Consider the following 25,187-nt stretch of genomic DNA (forward strand, 5'->3'; position numbering starts at 1 on the left):
TTATCAATATAAATATGCATCTAACAATATAAATTATTAGATGGCTCCGCTGATACGAGACTTTTCCTTGACAGTTGCTCCGTTTTCTCGCATTGGTTATTAGTGACGGCTGGAAGTCGAAAGAACGATGCCGTATACTGCCCACTTTTGTTGGAGCAACCCACAATTTAGCAGTTAACCCTCATTTACCAGCAGTTCTAAACTTTTTTGTACTTTTTTAAAGCTGTTTACTTGCATTCACCCATCCAATATGGCGACTATTCAAAATCTGAAGTTGTATGTATGACCTCGCACGAAAAGGGTCTGCTGTTCCCTACGGGATTTCATTGCGGCCATTGGGTACCATGAATTGATTAACGTGGACCCTGACTTAAATAAGTTGAAAAACTTATTCGGGTGTTACTATTTAGTGGTCAATTGTACGGAATATGTACTGCACTGTGCAATCTGCTAATAAAAGTTTCAATCAATCAAAAATGGGTTGAGTTTTTTCTTGCCCTGACGTGTGATCTTAACACTTGTGATTTAGGGCTATATAAATAAACTTTGATTGATTGATTGATTTTGCAGGCCACCAAATTATGTGGAGGACCAAATCTGGCCCCCAGGCCTGCTCTTTGACATCCTTGCTCTGCAGTATGTACATGGTTTCTGTATGTACAAACAACTTGTCGCCGGCTACACGTAACAGTAGCTGTAAACCAGCTTGTCTATATGGTATCCATCCATCCATTTTCTACTGCTTGTCCCTTTTGGGGTCGCTGGAGCCTATCTCAGCTGCATTCTGGCAGAAGGCGGTGTACACCATGGACAAGCTGCCACCTCATCACAGGGCCAACACAGATAGACAGACAACATTCACACTCACATTCACACACAAAGCCAATTTAGTGTTGCAAATCAACCAATCCCTAGGTGCATGTCTTTGGAAGTGGGAGGAAGCCCACGCAGTCACGGGGAGAACATGCAAACTCCACAAACCCACACCCATCATTCATTCACACCTGGTGGTGGTAAGCTACATCAGTACCCACAGCTGCCCTGGGGTAGACTGACTTTGTCATATTTACAGCTTTTCTTGCTGGCTTCCAGCACATAGAGGGAATATTTTTGCATTCTTAACAGGGTGTTGATCCGAGCCTGGTGGGCCTTCTTAAAGGAACACCCGCCTAGACACTCTGTCATATTTACAGCTTTTTTTGCTGACTTCCAGCTAATAGAGAGACTATATTTACACCGCACAATGCAGCTGAGATAGGCTCCAGCACCCCCTGCTACCCCAAAAGGAACAAGCGGTAGAAAAACGGATGGATGGAACTTACCAATAAATAACATTACTTTTTACATGGATGTGTTTTATTAGCGGAACAAAAAACCGTTACTATCGTTTCTACACGGACGTGTTTCTGCATTGGGCCAGGCATGCTTTGAAAAAGCACATTGTTTCCGGTATCTACAGTTTAGCCGTGGTGTGCTTTTTTCGCTGATAAACACGATCATGTCTCCGCCGGAGGTCGTCCTGGGTTTCCTGGAGGACGCGGAGTCTTGGCGGCTTTGCTCCCCGCAGTTTCCCAGTAAAGTTGGGGGGAAACCGGCGTGGCTTTCCCTGCGAGGCCTGCCCTCGCTGTCCGGGCTGGAGTGTGAGACATGTCGCTTGCCGATGCTCTTTCTCCTGCAGGTTAGTTTACTAAAAGGCGGGATTTCACTTAGTAGCTTCAATCAGGCGTTAAATATTAATTCATCACTTAAAGGCACTGTTAAGAAACATGTGTTGTTTGGACTTTATAAAACGTATGTAGCAACCTAACTAGCAGTGTTACACCTTACCTGTGTTGTAAGCACAATACCAACGTGAGCAATTTGCAAAATACGCAACCGCATTGTGCAAATTTGTATAATGCGCAATATTTTTGCAAATTGCTTCCAGCTATATATTTCAATGATGTCTGGTGCACGTTTTGCAACTCAATGGGCGCAAATACATGTTTTTGGTGTCAAAATAATTTATTAAATACTTATGTAAATCTGGCGACTTGTCCAGGGTGTACTCCGCCTACCACCTGATTGTAGCTGAGATAGGCGCCAGCGCCCCCCGAACCCCAAAAGGGAATAAGCGGTAGAAAATGGATGGACTTATGTAAATCTATTCATTTGTAGTCGGGACAATATAACTGAGTATTGCCCTCAAATCAGTCCAACCCTAACCTTAACCACTATACAGTGTACGTCCACGACTCAACTACTGACTAAACTACTACCACAACTTGGTTTACTATTTATAAAATATATAATGTAGGGTTACTGGCTAAACCATCCACAAAATCTCGTCTTGCGATATGCAAATTGCTTGCGCACAATGGAAATGTATAATTTGCAAAATGCGCGAGATTGGTGAAATGCTTACAAAACCTGCCAAATGGGGCATGTTCATTCCAGCCATGGTCGTTTAGGGCAGGCCTGGGCAATTATTGTGACCCGGGTGTTGTAAGCACAATACCAATGAGTGCAATTTGCAAAATGCGGTTGTCAAATCAAATCATATGTTTCTTGGATTCATGACTATAGAGTGAACATCCACGACTAAACTACTACCACAACTTGGTTTACTATTTATAAAATATAATAATGTAGGGTTACCTGGAACTTGAAATAGGCCACCCGGCCTGAATCCACACTTCCCTCGCCAAACACTTTCGTTTCCCAACCCTCACGCTTGGATAAATAGGCCTTGATGCAATCTACGCAGTTGAGATACTGTTTTGCTGTTAGATTGCGTCCAAATTTGCAAAGTGCGCGAGATTGGTGAAATGCTTAAAACACCTGAGGGGCCAAATTTAGAGAAGAAAATGTGCCTGGGGGCCGGTATATCTGATTTTTAAGAACACTAATACAAAACCTCACAATAATGTCTGATTGAATGCTAAAAACTTTATGAAGGACCGCCTTAAAAAACGGAATGGAATTTCAAGCTTTTTTACTGAAAGACACCCAGAATGTACATGAAAAAAAAGAATGTGGTGTTTACAATATTAACTATGAACGATGAAACACACAACGTATGAATGCCACACCCCCCCTGATCGATATATTTTACAATCAAGCAAAACGCAACAAAAATGCAACATCCATCCATCCATTTTCTACCGCTTATTCCTTTTAGGGTGACGGGGGCGCTGGTGCCTATCTCAGCTACAATTGGGCGGAAGGCGGGGTACACCCTGGACAAGTCGCCACCTCATCGCAGGGCCAACACAGATAGACAGACAACATTCACACTCACATTCACACACTAAGGCCAATTTAGTGTTGCCAATCAACCTATCCCCAGATGCATGTCTTTGGAGGTGGGAGGAAGCCAGAGTACCCGGAGGGAACCCACGCATTCACGGGGAGGACATGCAAACTCCACACAGAAAGATCCCGAGCCCAGGATTGAACAAATGCAACAAACACAGCTAAATATAAACAGGAAAAAAAAACGCATTTCTGGCTGCCCTCTCTGGAAACACTCTGTGGAAACGCTGTGCCTTAGATTACCCAAGTAACTAATTAGATTATCAAAGTAACTAGTATATCATGCAAAACAGCAGATTCCAACCATTGAAATACTTTGTATAGTTCAAGACTTACGGTCATTTGAAAACATCACTGTACATCATAACGGCAGCTACAGTTTCCATCTTAAAGATCTAAAACAATTATTTGGGAATGTCTGGCGGGCCAGATTGAAAAGCCTAACGGGCCATGTGTGGCCCCCAGGCCTTAATTTGCCTAGGTCTGGTTTAGGGGTTTAAACAGGAAGTCAACGTATAAAAACCCCAAATCTCATCAGAAATGTGTACATATTAATATGACCACCCAAATTGATGTAATGCTTTGTTTTTACATCTTCCACAGATGTATGCACTCATAATGCCAACATTTCCCTTTAGGTCTACGCTCCAATTCCAGGTCAAGACAGAAGTTTTCACAGAACCCTCTTTGTGTTCTGTTGTAAAAACCCCAAATGTTACGTCCACAGTGACAGCTGCTGTATGAAAGGTACCTGCAGACAGTAATCCCTTTTAATATCGTCATGTTCTGACTATTGTTTTATCTTATAGTATTTAGAAGTCAGCTGCCTCGGAGAAATGAGTTCTACTCCTACGAGCCGCCAGCAGGTGTGAAGCCTGATACTTGATTGCAGTATTTTAGAGATGTGATGTGTTCACCTTTTTAATAGATTTGATAAGGACAATTTTTCCTTCCCATATTTGCAGAGACCGAAGCTCCGTGCGACTTTGATTCAAACCAGAGTGTGCTACCCACCTCTGGAGTTAAGCTGTGTTGGGTGTGCGGTTGTCCCGGCAACAAAGCTTGCTCTCGCTGCCACGCTGTCACATACTGCGGGAAACACCACCAGATGCTCCACTGGAAGAACACGCACAAGCACGAGTGCTGCTGCGGCGGCCGCAAAGAAACATCCGCCTGTCCGTTTCTCTTCCCGCAGTTTGAGCTCTTAACAGAGCCTGTGGAGGAAAAGGAGGAAGAGGGGGAAGAAGCAGATGAGGCCATCGGTCAGACGGGTGCAGACTGTTCCGCCATAGCAGAAAGTAAACACTATAACATCATAGTTTATAGTGGTGTGGGAAAAAATCGATTCGAAAACGTTGTGCGATTCCGAATCGATCCTGATTTTAAAAAAAATTGATTATTTTTTATTTATTTAAAAAAAATATATATATTTTTTAATCATTCCAACAAACCACTACACATCAATACCATAACAATGCAATCCAATTCCAAAACCAAACCTGACCCAGCAACACTCAAAACTGCAATAAACAGAGCAATTGAGGAGACACAAACACGACACAGACAATCCAAAATTAGTGAAACAAAAATGATCAACAACAGTATCAATATTAGTTATAATTTCAGCATAGCAGTGATCAAAAATCCCTCATTGACATTATCATTAGACATTTATAAAAAAAAAAAAGAACAATAGTGTCACAGTGGCTTACACTTGCATCGCATCTCATAAGCTTGACAACACACTGTGTCAAATGTTTTCACAAAGATAAAATGTCATATTTTTGGTTCGTTTAATAGTTAAAACAAATGTACATTATTGCAATCAGTTGATAAAACATTTGTCCTTTTATAATTATAAAAGCTTTAAAAAAAAAAAATCTCTGCTAGCATGTCAGCAGACTTGGGTAGATCCTGCTGAAATCCTATGTATTGAATGAATACATAATCGTTTTAAATCGTAAAAACAGCGTTTTTGAATCGAAGAAAATAGATATCGAATCGCGACCCCAAGAATTGATATTGAATCAAATCGTGGGACACCCAAAGATTCGCAGCCCTAATAGTTTATTAAGCAACGTTGTTCTTTTGGTTGCAGCCAAATACTACAGAGCTACTTAAAACAATTGCTTCATGGCTAGTTAACGCTCTATACCGCCACTTATGAGACTGTTGTGGAAAATGTTTAAAAACAAAAACAAGTTTACTATTTTGTGTATGCATTTCCAGCAAAATTAAAGCAGGAATTGCTTTTTATTTCTCCAGCACTTGCAGAGATCGACCTGGAGGAGATGGCCATGCATGAAACGGAGGAAGACCGGGTGTTCCAACGCTTTAAAAGGAAGATTGCACCAGAGCCTCAGCAAGTGCTGCGATACAGTCGAGGCGGAGCCCCACTCTGGGTGTCTTTGCATCACATCCCTTCAGATACAGACATCCCAGCATGCACCTGTGGCGCTAAGAGGACTTTTGAGTTCCAGGTTGGATGTTTTTTTGGGGGCTTTACTGTACAAATGCTCAACCTCTGCTCCAAATGCCTTATCTTTGTGTTGTGTGCACACATCCAGGTGATGCCCCAGCTGCTCAATAGTCTATGTGTGGACTCCACGGGAGAGAGTATCGACTGGGGGACTCTAGCAGTCTATACCTGTTCTGTCAGCTGTAGCCATGACGATGAGTACTGCCTTGAGTTCATTTGGAAGCAGGACTTCGGCTCAGGCTTGCCAAGTCAAATTAAACAGCCATAAAGGTATACTACGTACAGTGTCCTATTTCCCCTCACAATACATTGTACTGGGTATTTGACACATAAATGACTGACTGGTTTCAGTGTCCAGTAAGTCACACCAGTTTGTTTTAGCCATCAATTTCCTCTTCGTGGTTTATTTACATTCCCAGCTCTCCATGACTTGTACGATGCCATCACATAGTTAATGATTCGTGGGTAAAAAAATAAAATGACAAGACCTTGTACCTTATCTTCCCATACTTAAGTACACCTTACTTCATGCTTTTTCCCATGACTTCCAAACAGATAATCCACACACAATTATAGTGAAGCTGATCTTTAACCTTGGGATAGTTTGTCACCTCGGCACATGGGTTAAAAAGGTCAAATGTTTAGTTAAAATGTAGGGAAACAAAAGAAGTTGGTATGTACAAATTTATTGATGCACAGTGGAAAACATAGACAATAGCATTTTGGATATGAAAACATTCAACTGCTTTTGAAAAAAATGTGGCATTTAAAAACAATGTAAAGTACGTGCTAAAGAGTTTAGAGAACATCATCAGGCCAAGTAAAAGTACGCAATCCAATGTATAAAAATTTGTTATTTGCAGATGGCGGTGACTTACCGCTTCATAAAATGGACAAAAACAAATAGGTGAGGGTGAAAAAAGGGGTCCCGTGCATAATCACCTCTACATTCAAACAAACGTTTAACCATTTAAATTGTAACTTGTGAAATGGAGCCTCCAAAACTGGGTATCAATGAGCATACCAAACTGAAAACTTAATTGAATCACAATAGCCAGTTGAATTGTTTAGTCTGAAATGCAGTTAAGAAAAAGGGCCGAAAAAAAAACAAGCAGACATTGATACAAATGTATAAAACTATTTAAAATTTAACACAATTTTAAAAAGTCATGACTGTAGCATGGCTTTTCCTTTTTAAATTTATGTACAAGAGTATGAACAAAAAAATAAAAATAAGCCACGTTGATCAGGGATTTAAAAAAAAAAAACATTTACTGTCCTGTTAGCAGTTAACCTGTAGAGGGCAATGTAAGATGTAGGGAAACATTTAAAAAAACTAAACACAAAAAAAAGTCACAGTTGGGAGGGTAAAAAAGCTAATTCTACGTGGTCTTGCGGAAACCTTTTAGGATAGGGTAGATGTTTTCAAACGCTTCATAGATTTCACCTCTCACCTTTGCACCTAGAAAAAAATGCACAAGAAAAATTATTCTACATTTGTTGCATTATTGTGTGCATCTTTATCACAATTCAACTGTATATATGCCCAGCATCAAGGCTAGATTTTGAGCAAAACCCTTCAAATCCACTGTTACGGGACATCTGGAACATTTAAAAGTTGTTGACGCTTAGTATGATTAGTATAATTTGGGAATTTTAAATATGTATACTGTGTGACTGCCATCAGATGAGTGTCTCTCAAAGATGGAGGGTGTTAAATAAAAATCCTACCTGTTAGTACGACCTTCCCGGAAACAAAGATGAGCAAGACAATTCTGGGTTTGATCATTCTATAAATCAATCCTGGAAACAGTTCCGGTTCATAACTGCAAGACAGAGGGAATAAAAGTTGTCAATGACCACTTTGGCAGATGGTTCCACCATGTATCAGCTTACTGATCACTTCCAGTTACCTGCTAAACTGTTGATGTGTGAGTACTAAACCTTCCAGACGAATGGGGAACTTCACGTCACAGCTGCCCACCATGTTCTGAATCTTGAAGTCCAAAAACTTTGCAGGAAAACCCAGCTTTTGCACGACACGAGCGTATTTCCTGGCCGCTAACCTCGATTGCTCCTCGCTACAAAATATAAGATTGTTTCATTTATGCATGTACTTTTTAGATGGATGAGTATAAAACACATGGCTATTGTCTTTTATAACTTTAATTAATTGTCTCTCTAAATTACATAATTTCTGACCTCTTTGCTCCTGTGCAGACCATTTTCCCAGAGCTGAAAATAAGAGCTGTGGTTCTAGGTTCTCGTATTCTCATGATAACTGCAGCAAAACGCTAGAACACAGCAAGCAAGCAAAAATGTCAACAAATACGGTAATACAGTGGAACCTTCTTAACTTTCACACCAACTGGTATGGCTAATCGACATTAACATAGATGCTGCAATTAAACATTTATGAGCATAAAACACTTAACTCAATTTCTACTGTATTTACTGTCAACTCCACCCTTTGTCAGCTTCTACTTATTTCTTGGACTTTTTCTTCCAGATATCAGCACTTATGTTCCTAGCCTCTGACACCTTTGGCTCTAAAAGTTGTATGTCTGTCAAAGTGGGTGGCCGTGTATGTCCACACTGACTTATGCAGTACTTTGTACTTATAACAACATGGTGGACTTGGACATGATCAAGAAGTTCGACAAACAAGTTGGCCCTACAAGCAGGTTTCACTGTATGAATTAATCTGCAGGAAATCTTCAAGCAAGATTTACTTTTGGGTTGTACTCAGCATTCCTGGCTCTTAGTGCGATGGTCTTCAAGTCCAGTTTACAGCCAAGATTCACTGTCGACACAATGTTTCTGATGAACAAGAAGATATATTAAATTACTTTTTGTGAATTTCATGCATTATTGGCTTTCATAACTCTTCTACAACTAACCAATATCGGAAAGTAAATCTCCTATCACTTATGAAACATACTGTAGTTGTGGCACTATTCCCGAGCTCTCTGAGGCTGGCGTGGCTGGTGTGATGGGAGTCATGGGGGTCAGTGGGGTGTTGTACATCGGAGTGTTCCCTGGCAGCGCTGTGGTGGTTGAACCTGTGACTCCCTGGGAATGGAAGAGCTGAGGAGTCTGTCCCGATGTTCCAGGAAGACCTAGGGAGACACAAAAACATCCATAAATTCACCCGAAATACCTGAGCCAATCTTGAAATGGGATCCAGAAATGAGAATTGTGTTCAGAAGCTGAAGGGGTTTCCAACTACACTCTTAAAACAGATCACCTGCATTACACTGCTGTGCTTGTTGCGCCGCCTGTTGTTGCCTCTGCTGTTCTTCCAGTATGGATAAACTGTTTGTGTTCTGCACAGGCTGAGGTGTCAGGCCAGAACCGTATGGCATCATTGGACTGAACATCGGCATACCCGGTGTCATGGCACCCTAAAAAAACAACATAATTACAACATAAACTAAACATTTGCATATGCCGTATAGGCCGATTCCCTTAGAGCAGGGGTCACTAAAGCGGTGCCCGCGGGCACCAGGTAGCTTGTAAGGACCAGATGAGTCGCCCGCTGGCCTGTTCTAAAAATAGCTCAAATAGCAGCACTTACCAGTGAGCTGCCTCTTTTTAATTTATTTTATTTATTTATTAGCAAACTGGTCTCGCTTTGCTCGACATTTTTCATTCTAAGAGAGACAAAACTGAAATAGAATTTGAAAATCCAAGAAAATATATGATAGACTTGGTCTTCACTTGTTAAAATAAATTCATTTATTTTTTTACTTTGCTTCTTATAACTTACAGAAAGACAATTTTAGAGAAAAAATACAACCTTAAAAATTATTTTAGGATTTTTAAACACATATGCCTTTTTAGCTTTTAAATTCCTTCCTCTTCTTTCCTGACAATTTAAATCAATGTTCAAGTATTTTTTTTATTTTTTATTGTAAAGAATAATAAATAAATTTGAATTTATTTCTTTATTTTAGCTTCTTTTTTTTTGGCAAAGAATGTTTGTGAAATATGTATTCAAACTTATTATGATTACAATTCAAAATAATTATTCTGGCAAATCTAGAAAATCTGTATAATCAAATTTAAATCTTATTTCAAAGTCTTTTGAATTTATTTTAAAATTTTTGTTCTGGAAAATCTAGAAGAAAATTTTTTTTTTCTTTGTTAGAAATATAGCTTGGTCTAATTTGTTATATATTCTAACAAAGTGCAGATTGGATTCTAACCTATTTAAAACATGTCATCAAAATTCTAAAATTGATCTTAATCAGGAAAATTACTAATGATGTTTCATAAATTATTTTTTTAATTTTTTCAAACTGATTCGAATTAGCTAGTTTTTCTCCATTTTTTTCGGTTGAATTTTGAATTTTAAAGAGTCGATATTGAAGATGAACTATGTTTCAAAATTTTATTGAAATTTTTTTCGTGTTTTCTCTTTTAAACCGTTCAATTAAGTGGTTTTTTTCATCATTTATTCTCTACAAAAAACCTGTAAAAGGAAAAAAAACGTACGACGGAATGACAGACAGAAATTATTTTTAATATAAAGATAGATTTATTTACTAAAAGTAAATTGAGCAAATTGGATATTTCTGGCAATTTATTTAAGTGTGTATCAAACTGGTAGCCCTTCGCATTAATCAGTACCCAAGAAGTAGCTCTTTGTTTCAAAAAGGTTTGTGACCCCTGCCTTAGAGCACTTGTCAAACATGTCAAGAAGGTTCTTAATTGTGAATTAATAATGTTAACGGGCAAAAACGGAGTGCACTATTTGGTTTCAATCAGTAGAGGAACATTTGAGTAGGTCTAAGAAAAACTAGTTTGTTGTCTAAATCTCTAAATAACGTTTATGTCCGCCAAAGCCGGTCAGAGCTGCAACCATTAATCCGATTAAATAAAAACTCAGATTTATATTCTGTTGCTTTGATTGATCGTTTAATGAGGACCACAGAGAGTGCCTAAAACCGTAATTTTGTGGACATGGTTAAATGCACGACTGCTGTGATCTGTTTGGCGGTGAACAGAGGAAAGTGGCTATAGAGAGAAATGGTTCAAAAGAAAACGACAAGGTGGAAAGACAAGAAAGGAAACAAAGAAAAGGACAGAAGCTGTCAATAGTCTTAGATCATTTCAAACACATTGTTATTCAAATACATGAAGGCTGTAAGAACCTGTTGGCATCAACATGCAAACTGTATATACATACACAAGTTATTTGTCCAAATATAATGTGTCTATGTTAAGGTTAGAGAATGTATTCTTTATTATTTGAGTGTCAATGACTGTGCTATATCGCATTATCATACTTTGGCTTTTTGCTAATGAATTGATTAACGTGGACCCCGACTTAAACAAGTTGAAAAACTTATTCGGGTGTTACCATTTAGTGGTCAATTGTACGGAATATGTACTGTACTGGGCAATCTACTAATAAAAGTATCAATCAATCAATCAATCAATGCTTCACTTAGTTTCTATATTAGCTGGTTTTGGGCAATACTCAGTCTTTTTAGTTATACATTTGTATTAATGTAAACTTGTTAAAAGTACAATTTCAATGTTGATGTGCATTTATTTGCAAACAAAGAACAAAACACTTTATTTAAAATATTTTTTCTAAAACACACTGTAAACAACGTTTTTATCTGATGAATTAATCGAACAAACTAATCGATTCAGACAGATTCTACCATTCTTCAACTGCAACCTCCTGAAAAGTGAACAGTGCGAGTTCACAAATAGTAAATGGGTTATTATTGCATAGCACTTTTCTACCTTCAAGGTACTCAAAACGGTTTGACACTATTTTCCCATTCACCCATTCATACACACATTAACACACTGATGGCGGGAGCTGCCATGCAAGGCCCTAACCACAACCCATCAGGAGAAATTGAAAAATAATTGTAACAAATATTTTGAGCTTTTAACAGACGGAAAACTGCTCTTTATTCATTTATTTTATTATTAATTTTCCCTTGTAATTATCGCTCTACTAACACACCATCCCTTTTATATACAGTACTGATTGAGCAGTTACGTGACAGGAAGCCAGGTGTTGCAAAGCATAAAGGTTGCCAGAATACCCTCAAGTAACACATTCTCAAACAATCTGCTGCATAGAAGCGTCATGAAGGAAAACTGAAACACCTAAATCAACAGAACAATTTAAGCAGCTGGTACACAAAAGGAATTCTGTGTTAGTTGTTTGAACACAAATTGGCTGCAATAAAGATGAGGTGACCAAAAATTAAAGTTGTAGTTGAGAGTGAAATAGAATAGTTTTGATGTCCTTATTGCAGTGAACAGGTTCAAAGAACAACGAAATTGGAGTATTGGAATATTCATCCATCCATCCATCCATTTTCTACCGCTTATTCCCTTTGGGGTCGCGGGGGGCGCTGGCACCTATCTCAGCTACAATCGGGCGGAAGGCGGGGTACACTCTGGTTTCAAAAAGGTTGGTGACCCCTGCCTTAGAGCACTTGTCAAACCACTTGTTGGCCCACCTCATCGCAGGGCCAACACAGATAGGCAGACAACATTCACACACTAGGGCCACTTTCAGTGTTGCCAATCAACCTATCCCCAGGTGCATGTCTTTGGAAGTGGGAGGAAGCCAGAGTACCCGGGGAGAACCCACGCATTCACGGGGAGGACATGCAAACTCCACACAGAAAGATCCCGAGCCTGGATTTGAACCCAGGACTGCAGGACCTTCGTATTGTGAGGCAGACGCACTAACCCCTCTTCCACCGTGAAGCCCTGGAATATTCATGCATTAACCAAAATTGAAGTAAAAGGTTCAATAAATCATTTAGATTTGTTCCATAAACATCCAGACCTATTTGCAACTTAAGATACAGGCCAATTCTGCATCGTTTTTCGTATATTTACATTTGCTTAATGTATGTACTGTCGTTTAACTGTGTTCATGCTGACCGGAGATGAGACTTTCGAACGAATCAGGTTTAGGAACGGGTCTTTTAAGTGAATAATGAGAAGCGATTCACAGTTGTGAACAGTTCATTTGGGAGCCGTTTTTAAGGACATGCAGATACTGCGTCGCAATTGCCCACTCGACTGGCAGCTAGAATACAAAATTATTCAAAGGAAACAGTAGCATTAAGATTCACATTTTTTTATGATAAAATACATAGACACATTATCCCTTTATTTCGATTGTATTCATTAATTTTGATTCACTCTTCTCGTTCATTTTTCTGATGTGCAAAGTAGTTTAAGCGTACAATAGACAATTGTGTATTCACATTTGTATTCTGTCCTAAATTGTATTTTAACTGTGTAATGCATGTCAGACTGGGCCATATATTGTAACAATTGTAATAATTCTTACTTATTATATGTGTATTTATTTCTCTATTGCTAAAGTTTTTTTTTTTAGGTAAAATATTTTTTTAAATTATGATGTCACTGTCAAAGCATGGGGAAATAGCATCACCTTACGGAACATTTACAATAACAACATGTCAACAAAATTACAGCCAAAAAGGCCAAATACAGTAATTCCCACATGAATTTAAACTATTCTGATCAACATTGTATTATATAACTGCTACCATTGATGGTTTCCTTGATAAAAACAACTTGAACTATAATACTGATCCAGTTTTTTGAAAGGCTCTTTTTTTTTCAAAAGAATGATTGATAGATGGATGGATTCCCAAGGACCTGGCTCCCTTCAAAGAGCCAGAAATCCAATTTCTAATGTTGACAGGATTATACTTGTAAAATTAGTAAGCGGTTGGTAGTGTAGTTCCTATGTATGTATGTAGATGTAGGCTTAGGTACAATAGAAAATAACATCACTTTTTATTAGGGGTGTAAAGATTTGTTTTAACAACGATTCAATTTGATTCAGAATTTTTGGTTGCAGATACGATTCAGGGACAATATCATTATTTTAGAACGATGAGATCCGAAACAATTCAGTGACATTTTAGCTAACAAAATTCAATCAGAGTGACTGTGAAATCATTACTAATACTGGACAATGCAGCTGAAGTTTACGATATTCCTGTTGTTTATTGTAATGAAATTATGTATAGATAAATTAGGGACACAAACAAGCAAGGAACCAACAGTTATTTGCCAATGCATTCCAATCTGGGCTGCACAGTGGAAGATGAGGTTAGTGCGTCTGCCTCACAATACAAAGGTTCAGGGTTCGATCCTGCTCTCGGAATCTTTCTGTGTTGAATTTGCATGTCTTTCTCGTGACTGCATGGGTTCCCTCCGGATAGACCGAGTTCCTCCCACTTCCAAAGACATGCACCTGGGGATAGGTTGATTGGCAACACTAAATTGGCCCTCGTGTGGGAATGTTGTCTGTCTATCTGTGTTGGCCCTGCGATGAGTTAGCGACTTGTCCAGAGTGTAGCCCGCTTTCCGCTCGATTGTAGCTGAGATAGGCTCCAGCGCCCCCCGCGACTCCGAAGTGAATGAGCGGTAGAAAATGGATGGATGGCAACCAACACTTTCGGTTGAATCAACAAGAGAAAACCTTTGCAAACCATGGCAAGATTTACCTGCTAATTAAGTTCCCTCGGTGTCTGTATTCTGTTCCCCACCCTGGCATCACAGGTGTGTGAAAGCATGTATGTCCCCTCATCCCTTTAGTGGTGTTGGCCCCTCGCTTTCTAATGAAATGAATCTTCCTTGGCTTCCACTTTTTTACTTGTTGTTTTGTTCGAGAAGTCGTGAGTCCCCGTAACTTGCTCCACTGTCACTTTTGTTGTCAGTCACGTTTTTTGTGACTTTATAATATTGTGTTGCGTTATTTGTCCTTGTTGCATCTTTTGCACTCATGTTGTAGCTGAAAGTTTTTGTGTTGTAATTAATATTATCTTGCTGCGATTATTATGAACTTTCTTGACCACCGTATCCATCTGCCATTTTTGTTTTGATAAAGCCACAGACGGGAGGACGGACTTAATGGTCAGCGTCCTTATCATTAAAAAACTTTATTTTCATATAAAGTTTGCCGTTGTTAAATCCAATGTTTTTTCTTCAGCTAGTATTGATAAAATTGATCACTTCCCTTTTAAAACCGCCTTGAATGGACACCTATTTTCTGGAAGGCAAACTTGCCAAGTACAGATCGATTCAGTTGAATTAAAGGAATATAAATCCATAAATCCATTAATTGTTATATCCCTAGTAGGTACATAGAACTAGGCTTATGCATAGCAGAAAATAACATAACTCTTAATATAATTGCAATTTTTAGAATGGTGTGAGTTTGATGTTGGTGTGAGTCTGGACTGGAGCCTGCAGTGCCTTAGACTGGAAGTCTCTACAGAGTGGTGAGGACGGCGGAAAAGATCATCAGGATTCCTCTTCCTTCTGTCCAGGAAATCGCAAAAAGCCGCTGCCTGACCAGGGCAAAGACTCCTCCCACTCCCACCAAGGACTGTTTTCACTGCTGGACTCTAGAAAGAGGCTTCGCAGCCTCCGTAGCAGAACCTCCAGGTTCTGTAACTGCTTCTTCCCTCAGGCCATAAGACTCTCGTACCATACTTGCCAACCTTGAGACCTCCAAATTCGAGAGATGGGGTGTGGCGGTGGGGAGGTATGTATATTGTAGCGTCCCGGAAGAGTTAGTGCTGCCAGGGGTGCTAGGTATTTGTTCTGTTGTGTTTATATTGAGTTACGGTGCGGCTGTTCTCCCGAAATGTGTTTGTCATTCTTGGTTGCTGTGTGTTCACAGTGTGGTGCATATTTGTGACAGTGTTAAAGTTGTTTACACAGCCACTCTCAGTGTGACCTGTATGGCTGTTGATCAAGTATGCCTTACATTTACTCATGTGTGTGTTAAAGCCTCATATATTAAGTGACTGGGCCGGCACACTGTTTGTATGGAAGAAAAGCGGATGTGTAGACAGGTTGTAGAGGATGCTAAAAGCACTGCTTTTAAGGCACGCCCCCAATATAGTTGTCCTGGTGGAAATCATGAAAAATTCGGGAGAATGGTTGTCTCGTGAGATTTTCAGGAGGGGCACTGAAATTTGGGAGTCTCCCAGGGAAATCGGGATGGTTGGCAAGTATGTCTTGAATGCATCACAATAATCCCCTTAATTCCCCCAAAAACAGATTAACTTGCTGGAAGATGAAGACAATATAACATACAGGCATAAACTTGGCTGCATACATTAGTGCAATGTATTTATCTGTACAGTAAGCTACCGTATTTTCCGCGCTATAAGCCGCACCTAAAAAACACAAATTTTCTCAAAAGCTGACAGTGCAGTTTATAACCCGGTGCGCCTTATATATGGATTAATATACATATTTATTTTCATAAAGTTTAGGTCTCGCAACTACGGTAAACAGCCGCCATCTTTTTTCCCCTACGGTAAGCAACCGCCCACCTGGAAAGAGGAAGGACTTCTGCTTCTACAGTACGCTACCGCCAAGGTAAGCAACCGCCCCCCGTAGAAGAAGAAGCGCACGGCTAATACGATTTATTTCATTTGTGTTTTTCTGTAAAGACGACCACAAAATGGCTCCTACTAAGAGACACACATACAACGCAGAATTAAAACTCAAGGCAATAAGTCAAACAGAAGAACACGGAAGTAGAGCAGCAGCTAGAGAATTGAACATAAATCAATCAATGGTGCAGAGGTGGAGGAAGCAACAAGATGACCTGCACCAAGTAAAGAAGAAAAAACAGAGTTTCCGAGGGAACAAAGCAAGATGGCGACAGTTGGAGGACAAACTCGAACAGTGGGTTGTTGAGCAGAGAGCAGCAAGCAGAAGTGTCAGTACCATCACTATTCGAATGAAGGCAACAGCGCTAGCGAGCGAACTTCACTTGGAGGATTTTAAAGGTGGTGCTTCTTGGTGATTCCGGTTCATAAAAAGACGCAATCTCTCCATCCGCACACTGACTACTATTTCACAGCAACTGCCAAAAGACTTTCAAGAAAAGCTGGCTACTTTCCGTGCATATTGTAAAAACAAGATAGCTGAAAAAAAAGATCCGGCCAGAGCACATTATCAATATGGATGAGGTTCCACTGACTTTTGATATTCCTGTGAACCGCACTGTGGATACAACGGGAGCACGTACGGTAAATAATTCAACCATGTTTTTTTGACATTCCCTTTAGCGCAGCGTAGGCGCGGCTTATGACCCGGTGCGGCTTATAAGTGAACAAAGTTTTTAAATATGCCATTCATTGAAGGTGCGGCTTATAACCCGGGGCGGCTTATGGCGCGGAAAATATGGTAATTGTTTATATCTGCACCTTATTGCTCTTTTATCCTGCACTACCATGAGCTGATGCAACGAAATTGCGTTCTTATCTGTACTGTAAAGTTCAAATTTGAATGACAATAAAAGGAAGTCTAAGTTATTAAAGGCCTACTGAAACCCACTACTACCTACCACGCAGTCTGATAGTTTATATATCAATGATGAAATATTAACATTGCAACACATGCCAATACGGCCTTTTTAGTTTACTAAATTACAATTTTAAATTTCCCGGGAGTTTCGTCTTGAAAACGTCGTGTAATGATGACGTGTACGCAAGACGTCACGCGTTTTTAGGAAGTAGGAGCGCTACGCACACACACAGCTAAATGTCGTTTGCTTTAACGGCATAATTACACAGTATTTTGGACATCTGTGTTGCTGAATCTTTTGCAATTTGTTCAATTAATATTGGAAAAGTCACAGTAGAAAGATGGAGTTGGGAAGCTTTAGCCTTTAGCCACACAAACACACGGTGATTCCTTGTTTAAAATTCCCGGAGGTGAAAATTTACTATGGATCAGAGCGCGGTCAAGAGAACATGGATTCCTACTACTTGTCAACCAGCAGGTTTCGGTGAGAAAATTGTGGTTAAAAAGTCGCTTCTTACAGGAGAAAAGCTGAGCTTGGGCCGTCCATGAAGCTGCCGTCAACTCCTCTGAGACATTGGCGTCAACACACCCAAGGAGACACCCTTCCGACTATCAGGTAATATTAAACTCACTAAAACACTAGCAACACAATAGAAAGATAAGGGATTTCCCAGAATTATCCCACTAAATGTGTCTAAAAACATCGGAACCCGTCCCAATGCATTTGCGGGTTTTTTTGTTTTTTTTTAACTCTTTTTTTTTTTTTTTTACCCCTATCAATAACCTCGAACACGAATCTTTCATCCTCGCTCAAATTATTGGGGAAATTGTTGTTTTCTCGGTCCGAATAGCACTTTTTGTTGGAGGCTCCCATTAAAAAAAATGTGAATATGTGAGGAGCCCCCACACTTGTGACGTCATCGTCTGCGACTTCCGGAAGAGGCAGGGCTTTTCTCTTAACACCGACAGTTGCAAGCTTTATAGTGGATGTTCTCTATTAAATCCTTTCAGCGAAATGATCAAGTATGACACATAGAATAGACCTGCTTTCCCCGTTTGAATAAGAAAATCTCATTTCAGTAGAGGTTTTAAAAATGCATGTTACCTGAGGGGAGGCCAGACCCTGAAAGGCTGGTATACTGTTGTTCTGATCCATTGCCTTAACTTGGCACGTTATATTATGGTCACCAGGAGAGCAGACACACACAATTGTGTGTCCAGCAGGAGAAATGTTTCCTTAAGGACAATTATACCCTGAAGGAAGAAGGAAAGACATTTAACAGCATAGATGTGGAAGCGGCGCGAAAAAAAAGTCCTCACAACTTAGTAACCACTGCATTAGCATTTGAAAGCTTTGAATTATCGTTCCTTGTTATTATATTATCGTACATTGGAAGGTACAAACTGGAGACCTAAAAGGTTAATAATATTTCGCAGGACACCAAATAAACGCGATGCTGTAAGCGCTTGGCTAGTGTTAGCTGCATTAGGCTAACCTACATCAAACGTGCGGCGGCTGCAGCTCAGAGAAAACAAAACATGCGCTGCAATATCAGCTTGGCAATATAACAATATATAAAACTGATATCTTACAATTTGTCAGTCGACAAGTCGCAACACAAATTGGATGAATTTATTTCGCAGTTTGTGTCATCTTCCGTCTAACGCCGGCGGGTCAGTGACTTCCGGGAGAGCGCGCTTTAAGTTCCGGTGTGTCGGAGGTCACAACAGATAGAAGCAAGATGGCGTCGCTGAGTGACAAGTCAGTTTGGGACGAAGTGGAAGATGGAATCGGCGAAGAAGTGTTAAAAATGTCCACGGAGGAGATAGTTCAGCGAACTCGCCTCCTCGACAGTGAGATAAAGATCATGAAAAGCGAGGTACTGAGGGTGACCCACGAATTGCAAGCTATGAAGGATAAAATCAAAGAAAATACGGAGAAGATCAAAGTGAACAAAACTCTGCCCTACCTGGTGTCTAATGTCATCGAGCTGCTGGATGTGGACCCCAACGACCAGGAGGAGGACGGAGCTAACGTGGACCTGGATTCTCAGCGAAAAGGAAAATGCGCCGTCATCAAGACATCCACCCGGCAGACTTACTTCCTGCCGGTGATTGGGCTGGTGGACGCCGAGAAGCTGAAGCCCGGAGACTTGGTTGGTGTCAACAAGGACTCCTACCTGATCCTGGAGACCTTGCCTACCGAGTATGATTCTAGGGTCAAGGCCATGGAGGTGGACGAGCGCCCCACAGAGCAGTACAGTGACATCGGCGGGCTGGACAAGCAGATCCAGGAGCTGGTGGAGGCCATTGTCCTGCCAATGAATCACAAGGAAAAATTTGAGAACCTGGGCATCCAGCCACCCAAAGGGGTCCTCATGTATGGACCGCCTGGAACAGGGAAGACGCTTCTTGCCAGGGCCTGTGCAGCTCAGACAAAAGCCACTTTTCTTAAATTGGCTGGTCCACAGCTGGTGCAGATGTTCATTGGAGACGGAGCCAAGCTGGTGAGAGACGCCTTTGCGCTGGCCAAGGAGAAAGCCCCCTCCATCATCTTCATTGACGAACTGGACGCCATCGGTACCAAGAGATTTGACAGCGAGAAAGCAGGAGACCGAGAGGTGCAGAGGACCATGCTGGAGCTCCTCAACCAGCTGGATGGCTTCCAACCCAACATGCAAGTCAAAGTAAGCAATCACATTTAACTGGTGACACTTGACTCATCCATCACCTCAACCCTCTAATTATTAAAGGCCTACTGAAATGAGATTTTCTTATTTAAACGGATATAGCAGGTCCATTATATGTGTCATACTTGATCATTTTGCGATATTGCCATATTTTTGCTGAAAAGATTTAGTAGAGAACATCAACGATAAAGTTTGCAAATTTTGGTGCTGATAAAAAAGCCTTGTCTTTACTGGATGACGTCACAAGGGTGAGGGCACCTCCCGTCCTCACATTGTTTATAATGGGAGCCTCCAGCAGCAAGAGCTATTCGTACCGAGAAAACAACAATTTCCCCATTAATTTGAGCGAGGATGAAATATTCGTGGATGATGATATTGATAGCGAAGGACTAGAAAAAAAAAATAAAGTCGAAAAAAAGGCAATTGCATTGAGACGGAATCAGATGTTTTTAGACACATTTACTTGGATAATTCTGGGAAATCCCTTATCTCTCTATTGTGTTGCTAGTGTTTTAGTGAGATTAAATAGTACCTGATAGTCGGAGGGGTGTGTCCACGGGTGTCTTGAGGCTAGTGTCTGAGGGAAGTCGACGGCAGATACAAGGACGGTGTAAACTCCACAGATCCTCCAGTAAGAGGCGACTTTTTAACACAATTTTCTCACCGAAACATGCCAGTTGACAAGTGGTCGGGATCCATGTTCGCTTGACCGCTCTGATCCATAGTAAAGCTTCACCTCCGGGAATTTTAAACAAGGAAACACCGTGTTTGTGTAGCTAAAGGCTAAAGCTTCCCAACTCCATCTTTCTACTTTGACTTCTCCATTATTAATTGAACAAATTGCAAAATATTCAGCAACACAGATGTCCAGAATACTGTTTAATTGCGCAATGAAAAGAGACAACTTTTAGCCGCAAATAGTGCTGCACTAATATTTCCTGACAGTCTGTGACGTCACGCGCACGCGTCATCATTCTGCAACGTTTTCAGCAAGAAACTCCGCGGGAAATTTAAAATTGCAATTTAGTAAACTAAACCGGCCGTATTGGCATATTGGCAATGTTTCAGTAGACCTTTAAGTTCAGGCGACAGGGAAAAACTGGTCTTTTTTCACATACAAAGTTCTAGAACAGAGTTCTAAGTAGTTAATATTAGTAATAATAAAATAGTTCTAATAATACCTTTACACAGCCTTTTTAAAAAACAGGACATCACTTTACACGAAATCAACACCAATTTTCCCTCCAATTTTTCATGTGTGAGCAAACGCCAAAACTCCTTGAGCATTCAGTGGCGCACATGTGAGCGACGGCAGACGTGCACACTGTTATGCGCTTATCTTTTTATTTGATTTTGTGCACGGCCTAGGACGCGTGAGCAGTGTGCAATTGCACAGGTGCGTACCTTTAGAGGGAACGCTGATCAACACAATTATAACATCGATTTAGAACTGTAGTAATATCGCTGTTGCTGTTTGTTGCCATCAGACTCAGAATCAGAAATACTTTAATAAAATTAGGATTTTGCATCATGTAATGCATCTAATGGTTTACCAACAGAAATTCAGTATTTTCTGTTATACAAATTTGATACAAACATTAATGTTGTCTATCTGTGTTGGCCCCTTGATGTGGTGGCGACTTGTCCAGGGTGTACACCGCCTTCTCCCCGAATGCAGCTGAGATAGGGGCAAGCAATAGAAAATGGGTGGATTGATTAAAAAAATAAAAGATAATTAGTCATTATATTCCCACCCAGTAATGGATCCAATAAATGTAGTTACAGTGATACTCAACTTAACCTCCACTGGTCAAAAGTCCATTTTAAATAGTCCTACCCCAAATGCCATTGAGATTCTTAATGTGAACAAATTCACATTTGACCTGAACTGCTTTACTTTTATGGTTTCCCGATACCCATTTAGATCTTAATTTATAGTTACTTTCATTCCTGTTTTTACCTTACCTCTCTCGTCTCCTATGTTTTATATATGATATTGTTTCTATTTTAGTGTTGTCTGTGGCCTGTGTTGGTGAGCTAAAGACAATTTTCTACATCAGTGGACAATAAAAATTCATTCTGCACCGTAAAAGTCCACTTTCCAAGGAAAAAAGGACTTAATAAAGCTACCGAAGAATGTACAACAATTCTTCTCCAAACAAGAGGAAAAATATAACCTTAGAGAAAAATGTAATTTAAAACATGTCTATGCACACACAACACTGAAGCCCTAAGGTACATCAGTATATGGAATTACATTTTTGGATGTTTTAGGCAAATAAGGCAAACAATGTACTAAAATGATCCAATTTAAGCAACTGTTCAAACTTAGTGTTTACAAAGTACAAAGAAGAATTCTAATAAACATTTTGAACCCTATTCAAAATGAGATGATCTTATTTGTCTCCTTATGTATGTGAATTACAACTTATTTAACTATTTAATTGAGAACTTTATTATGTATGCAGTTAAATTGTGTACAATTTGAGAACAGTAAGTGAATTTAATGTGTTAGTACTGTAATTGTTATGAAATGGAAAAGAGGTAGGATTAATTGAGCTCTGCTTCTTCCTACTCCTTTTCGGGCATGTTGTCAAGAGAAACTGGAAATATGTGATGTATCATGTTCTAACTGAATGCACGTTCGAAAATAAACTTAAACCATACAACTGCTGTAGTTGTTTGTAATATATTGTATTTGTAAATAAAATATTTCTTATCTAGAAGTTTGTTTTTCTTTTTCAAAAAGGCATGTCACACCGTAAAATGGTGTTGTTTTGTGAGTGCCAAGCACCAATTGAATTGATGTCAATTCATTTCGATGGTTGACGTTGATTCGCAAAACAAGTATTCAAGTATAAAAATATTGGTTCCGTGCATCACAGAACCAATTAAGCTTGTAAGTCGAGGTACTACTGTGTTTGCCATTTTTCTAAATGTGCTTATAGTTAGCGGTGTTTGATAAGTGTGCTGTATCTTACTTAGCTGCCTTAGCATGATGACTTTCATGGAGCTAACCAAAATATTTAGCTCTGTCTTTTTGAAATAATAACAAAATGTCCTTGGTCACACTTGCAGGTGATTGCGGCCACCAACAGAGTGGACATCTTGGACCCAGCGCTGCTGCGTTCAGGTCGCCTGGACAGGAAGATCGAGTTCCCGATGCCAAATGAAGAGGCCAGAGCCCGCATAATGCAGATTCACTCGCGCAAGATGAATGTCAGTCCCGATGTTAACTACGAAGAGCTGGCGCGCTGCACCGACGACTTCAACGGCGCTCAGTGCAAAGCCGTGTGCGTGGAGGCGGGTATGATCGCACTGAGGCGCGGCGCCACGGAGCTGAACCACGAAGATTACATGGAGGGAATCTTAGAGGTGCAGGCCAAGAAGAAGGCTAACCTGCAGTACTACGCCTAAGGACACTGTAGGTTCATGCTTATGTGTGATTTATAGATATAGCTGTAGCTTTCAAAACACTTGTTACAGCCTTGTTTATCTTCATTTAATAAAAATACATTACAGCCATGTTTAGCATATTTTATTTGTTTTTATGTTGAAGAAGCAAGTCATCACTACACAGCAACTGAGAGTACTCCCTTACGTATATTATATATCAAGTTATTTAGACATTGGGAGTCATTTTCAGTGAATAACAAATGTAAACAATGAAAATATATAGTAAAGATATAACAAATCATACAATTATATAAGACCCAATAAGTAAAAACATGTAATGTGAAAACTTGTTAAGTTATTGTGGACAATCTAACTGGTTGTAAGTTGTTTGTGATCACAAATCTGCACACTAAAGTGACATAATTCCCAGACAATTGGACTTAAGTAAACATCAATGTAAAATTGTTCGATTACCTCACACTCTCTTATTAAAACAAAACTACATACAGTATTAAAGAGAGCACACTACTTCAGAAATGCAGCGTCACATGTCAAAATGAAAAGAACAAATGTACCCATTAAGCCCTTTTTTTAAAATTTTATCTGTGGCAAATTTGAATTGACTTTAAAACATGTACACTCATAATCAGCAGCCATACCATTAGGTCCACAAACAAAAGAGCTGCATTGAAATTCTACCTTAAGTATGTTTATTATTGTGGTTTGCATGGCATGATACTGAAACTTTGTGATATAATAATAAGGAAATATGACTAACACCTCAGGATGATGCATTGCAGTTCGTACGGTGGCCAACTAAACACACTATAATAAAAATGTTAATGGGCAGGTGTGGCTTTAAGACACTGTCCTGGTAAAATGGTGCTGAAATGGTGCTGTGTGGATTAGGACTGTAATAATGAACATTTAATTATGAAAAAATAATACTGTTTACTCTTTGGTCAATCAAACTCTACTGTTATGGAAAATTTGTACAAAAATCATCTTAAAGTTTTAGCAAAGACCTTTTGCTTCTGCATCTCTTTGCATTTTAATGATTGTCCTAAATCAATATCATTTACATTATCAATCAATCAATGATTATTCATATAGCTCTAAATCACTTGTGTCTCAAAGGGCTGCACAAACCACAGCGACATCCTCGGTAGGCCCACATAAGGGCAAGGAAAACTCACACCCAGTGGGACGTCGGTGACAATGATGACTATGAGAAACTTTGGAGAGGGACCCGAAAGCAATGGATGTCGAGCGGGTCCAACATGATACTGTAAAAGTTCAATCCATAGTGGATCCAGCACAACCGTGAGAGTCCAGTCCAAAGTGGATCCAACACAGCAGAGAGAGTTCCGTCCACAGTGGAGCCAGCAGGAAACCATCCCAAGTGCAGGCGGATCAGCAGCGCAAGGATGTCCCAGCCGATACACAGGCGAACGGTCCATCTTGGGTCCCAGCTCTGGAAGAGCGGTCCATCCTGGGTCCCGACTCAGGACAGCCAGCACATCATCCATGGCCACCGGACCGGACCCCCTCCAGTGGGACAGAGGAGAAAAAGAAAAGAAGCGGCAGATCAAGTGGTCTGAAAAGGGAGTGTATTTAAAGGCTAGAGTATACAAATGAGTTTTAAGGTGAGACTTAAATGCTTCTACTGAGGTAGCATCTCGAACTGTTACCGGAAGGGCATTCCAGAGTACTGGAGCCTGAACGGAAAACGCTCTATAGCCCGCAGACTTTTTTTGGGCTCTGGAAATCACTAATAAGCTGGAGTCCTTTGAACGCAGATTTCTTGCCGGGACGTATGACACAATACAATCCGCAAGATAGGCTAGAGCTAGACCGTGTAAAATTTTATACGTAAGTAGTAAATCCTTAAAGTCACATCTTAAGTGCACAGGAAGCCAGTGCAGGTGAGCCAGTACAGGCGTACTATGATCAAACTTTCTTGTTCTTGT

The 25,187-nt window shown here is 40.1% G+C and overlaps 3 protein-coding genes across 4 annotated transcripts; 2 read left to right on the forward strand and 1 right to left on the reverse strand.

The window, feature by feature from the left end:
• The first annotated feature begins 1,298 nt into the window (after positions 1 to 1,298).
• pdcd2 (programmed cell death 2) lies at positions 1,299 to 8,632 on the forward strand. 2 transcript variants are annotated; one of them, XM_061880215.1, is made up of 7 exons: positions 1,299 to 1,678; positions 3,933 to 4,041; positions 4,104 to 4,160; positions 4,260 to 4,592; positions 5,560 to 5,774; positions 5,862 to 6,043; positions 8,283 to 8,632. In XM_061880215.1, the coding sequence occupies exons 1-6, from the start codon at positions 1,499 to 1,501 to the stop codon at positions 6,039 to 6,041; spliced, it is 1,074 nt and encodes a 357-aa protein (XP_061736199.1). In that variant the 5' UTR covers positions 1,299 to 1,498; the 3' UTR covers positions 6,042 to 6,043; positions 8,283 to 8,632. The 2 variants fall into 2 exon arrangements, 1 of the variants encoding a protein (XP_061736199.1); XR_009803039.1 differs by having other exon boundaries at positions 1,300 to 1,678; positions 5,862 to 8,106.
• On the reverse strand, positions 6,444 to 18,852 carry tbp (TATA box binding protein). Its single transcript, XM_061880225.1, has 9 exons — positions 18,725 to 18,852; positions 18,237 to 18,385; positions 9,021 to 9,177; positions 8,715 to 8,892; positions 8,506 to 8,593; positions 7,976 to 8,067; positions 7,687 to 7,854; positions 7,505 to 7,599; positions 6,444 to 7,235 (listed from the first exon to the last, which is right to left on the reverse strand). Exons 2-9 carry the CDS (start codon positions 18,285 to 18,287, stop codon positions 7,156 to 7,158), a joined length of 909 nt encoding a protein of 302 aa, XP_061736209.1. The 5' UTR covers positions 18,288 to 18,385; positions 18,725 to 18,852; the 3' UTR covers positions 6,444 to 7,155.
• On the forward strand, positions 18,839 to 23,346 carry psmc3 (proteasome 26S subunit, ATPase 3). Its single transcript, XM_061880209.1, has 2 exons — positions 18,839 to 19,818; positions 22,900 to 23,346. Exons 1-2 carry the CDS (start codon positions 18,874 to 18,876, stop codon positions 23,236 to 23,238), a joined length of 1,284 nt encoding a protein of 427 aa, XP_061736193.1. The 5' UTR covers positions 18,839 to 18,873; the 3' UTR covers positions 23,239 to 23,346.
• Positions 23,347 to 25,187: the final 1,841 nt, after the last annotated feature.

The sequence above is a fragment of the Nerophis ophidion genome, linkage group LG02 (assembly GCF_033978795.1).
Source record: "Nerophis ophidion isolate RoL-2023_Sa linkage group LG02, RoL_Noph_v1.0, whole genome shotgun sequence".
Taxonomy (NCBI): Eukaryota; Metazoa; Chordata; class Actinopteri; order Syngnathiformes; family Syngnathidae; genus Nerophis; species Nerophis ophidion.

Excerpts from the sequence above, each read along its gene's own strand:
- pdcd2 (XM_061880215.1), top strand. The coding sequence starts at position 1,499 with ATGTCTCCGCCGGAGGTCGTCCTGGGTTTCCTGGAGGACGCGGAGTCT. Across the intron at positions 1,679-3,932 it reads CGATGCTCTTTCTCCTGCAG|GTCTACGCTCCAATTCCAGG; the intron begins GTTAGTTTACTA and ends ATTTCCCTTTAG. Across the intron at positions 4,593-5,559 it reads CTGTTCCGCCATAGCAGAAA|CACTTGCAGAGATCGACCTG; the intron begins GTAAACACTATA and ends TTATTTCTCCAG.
- tbp (XM_061880225.1), bottom strand. The coding sequence starts at position 18,287 with ATGGATCAGAACAACAGTATACCAGCCTTTCAGGGTCTGGCCTCCCCT. Across the intron at positions 9,178-18,236 it reads AGGGTCTGGCCTCCCCTCAG|GGTGCCATGACACCGGGTAT; the intron begins GTAACATGCATT and ends TTGTTTTTTTAG. Across the intron at positions 7,600-7,686 it reads ACACATCAACAGTTTAGCAG|TTATGAACCGGAACTGTTTC; the intron begins GTAACTGGAAGT and ends TCTGTCTTGCAG.
- psmc3 (XM_061880209.1), top strand. The coding sequence starts at position 18,874 with ATGGCGTCGCTGAGTGACAAGTCAGTTTGGGACGAAGTGGAAGATGGA. Across the intron at positions 19,819-22,899 it reads AACCCAACATGCAAGTCAAA|GTGATTGCGGCCACCAACAG; the intron begins GTAAGCAATCAC and ends TCACACTTGCAG.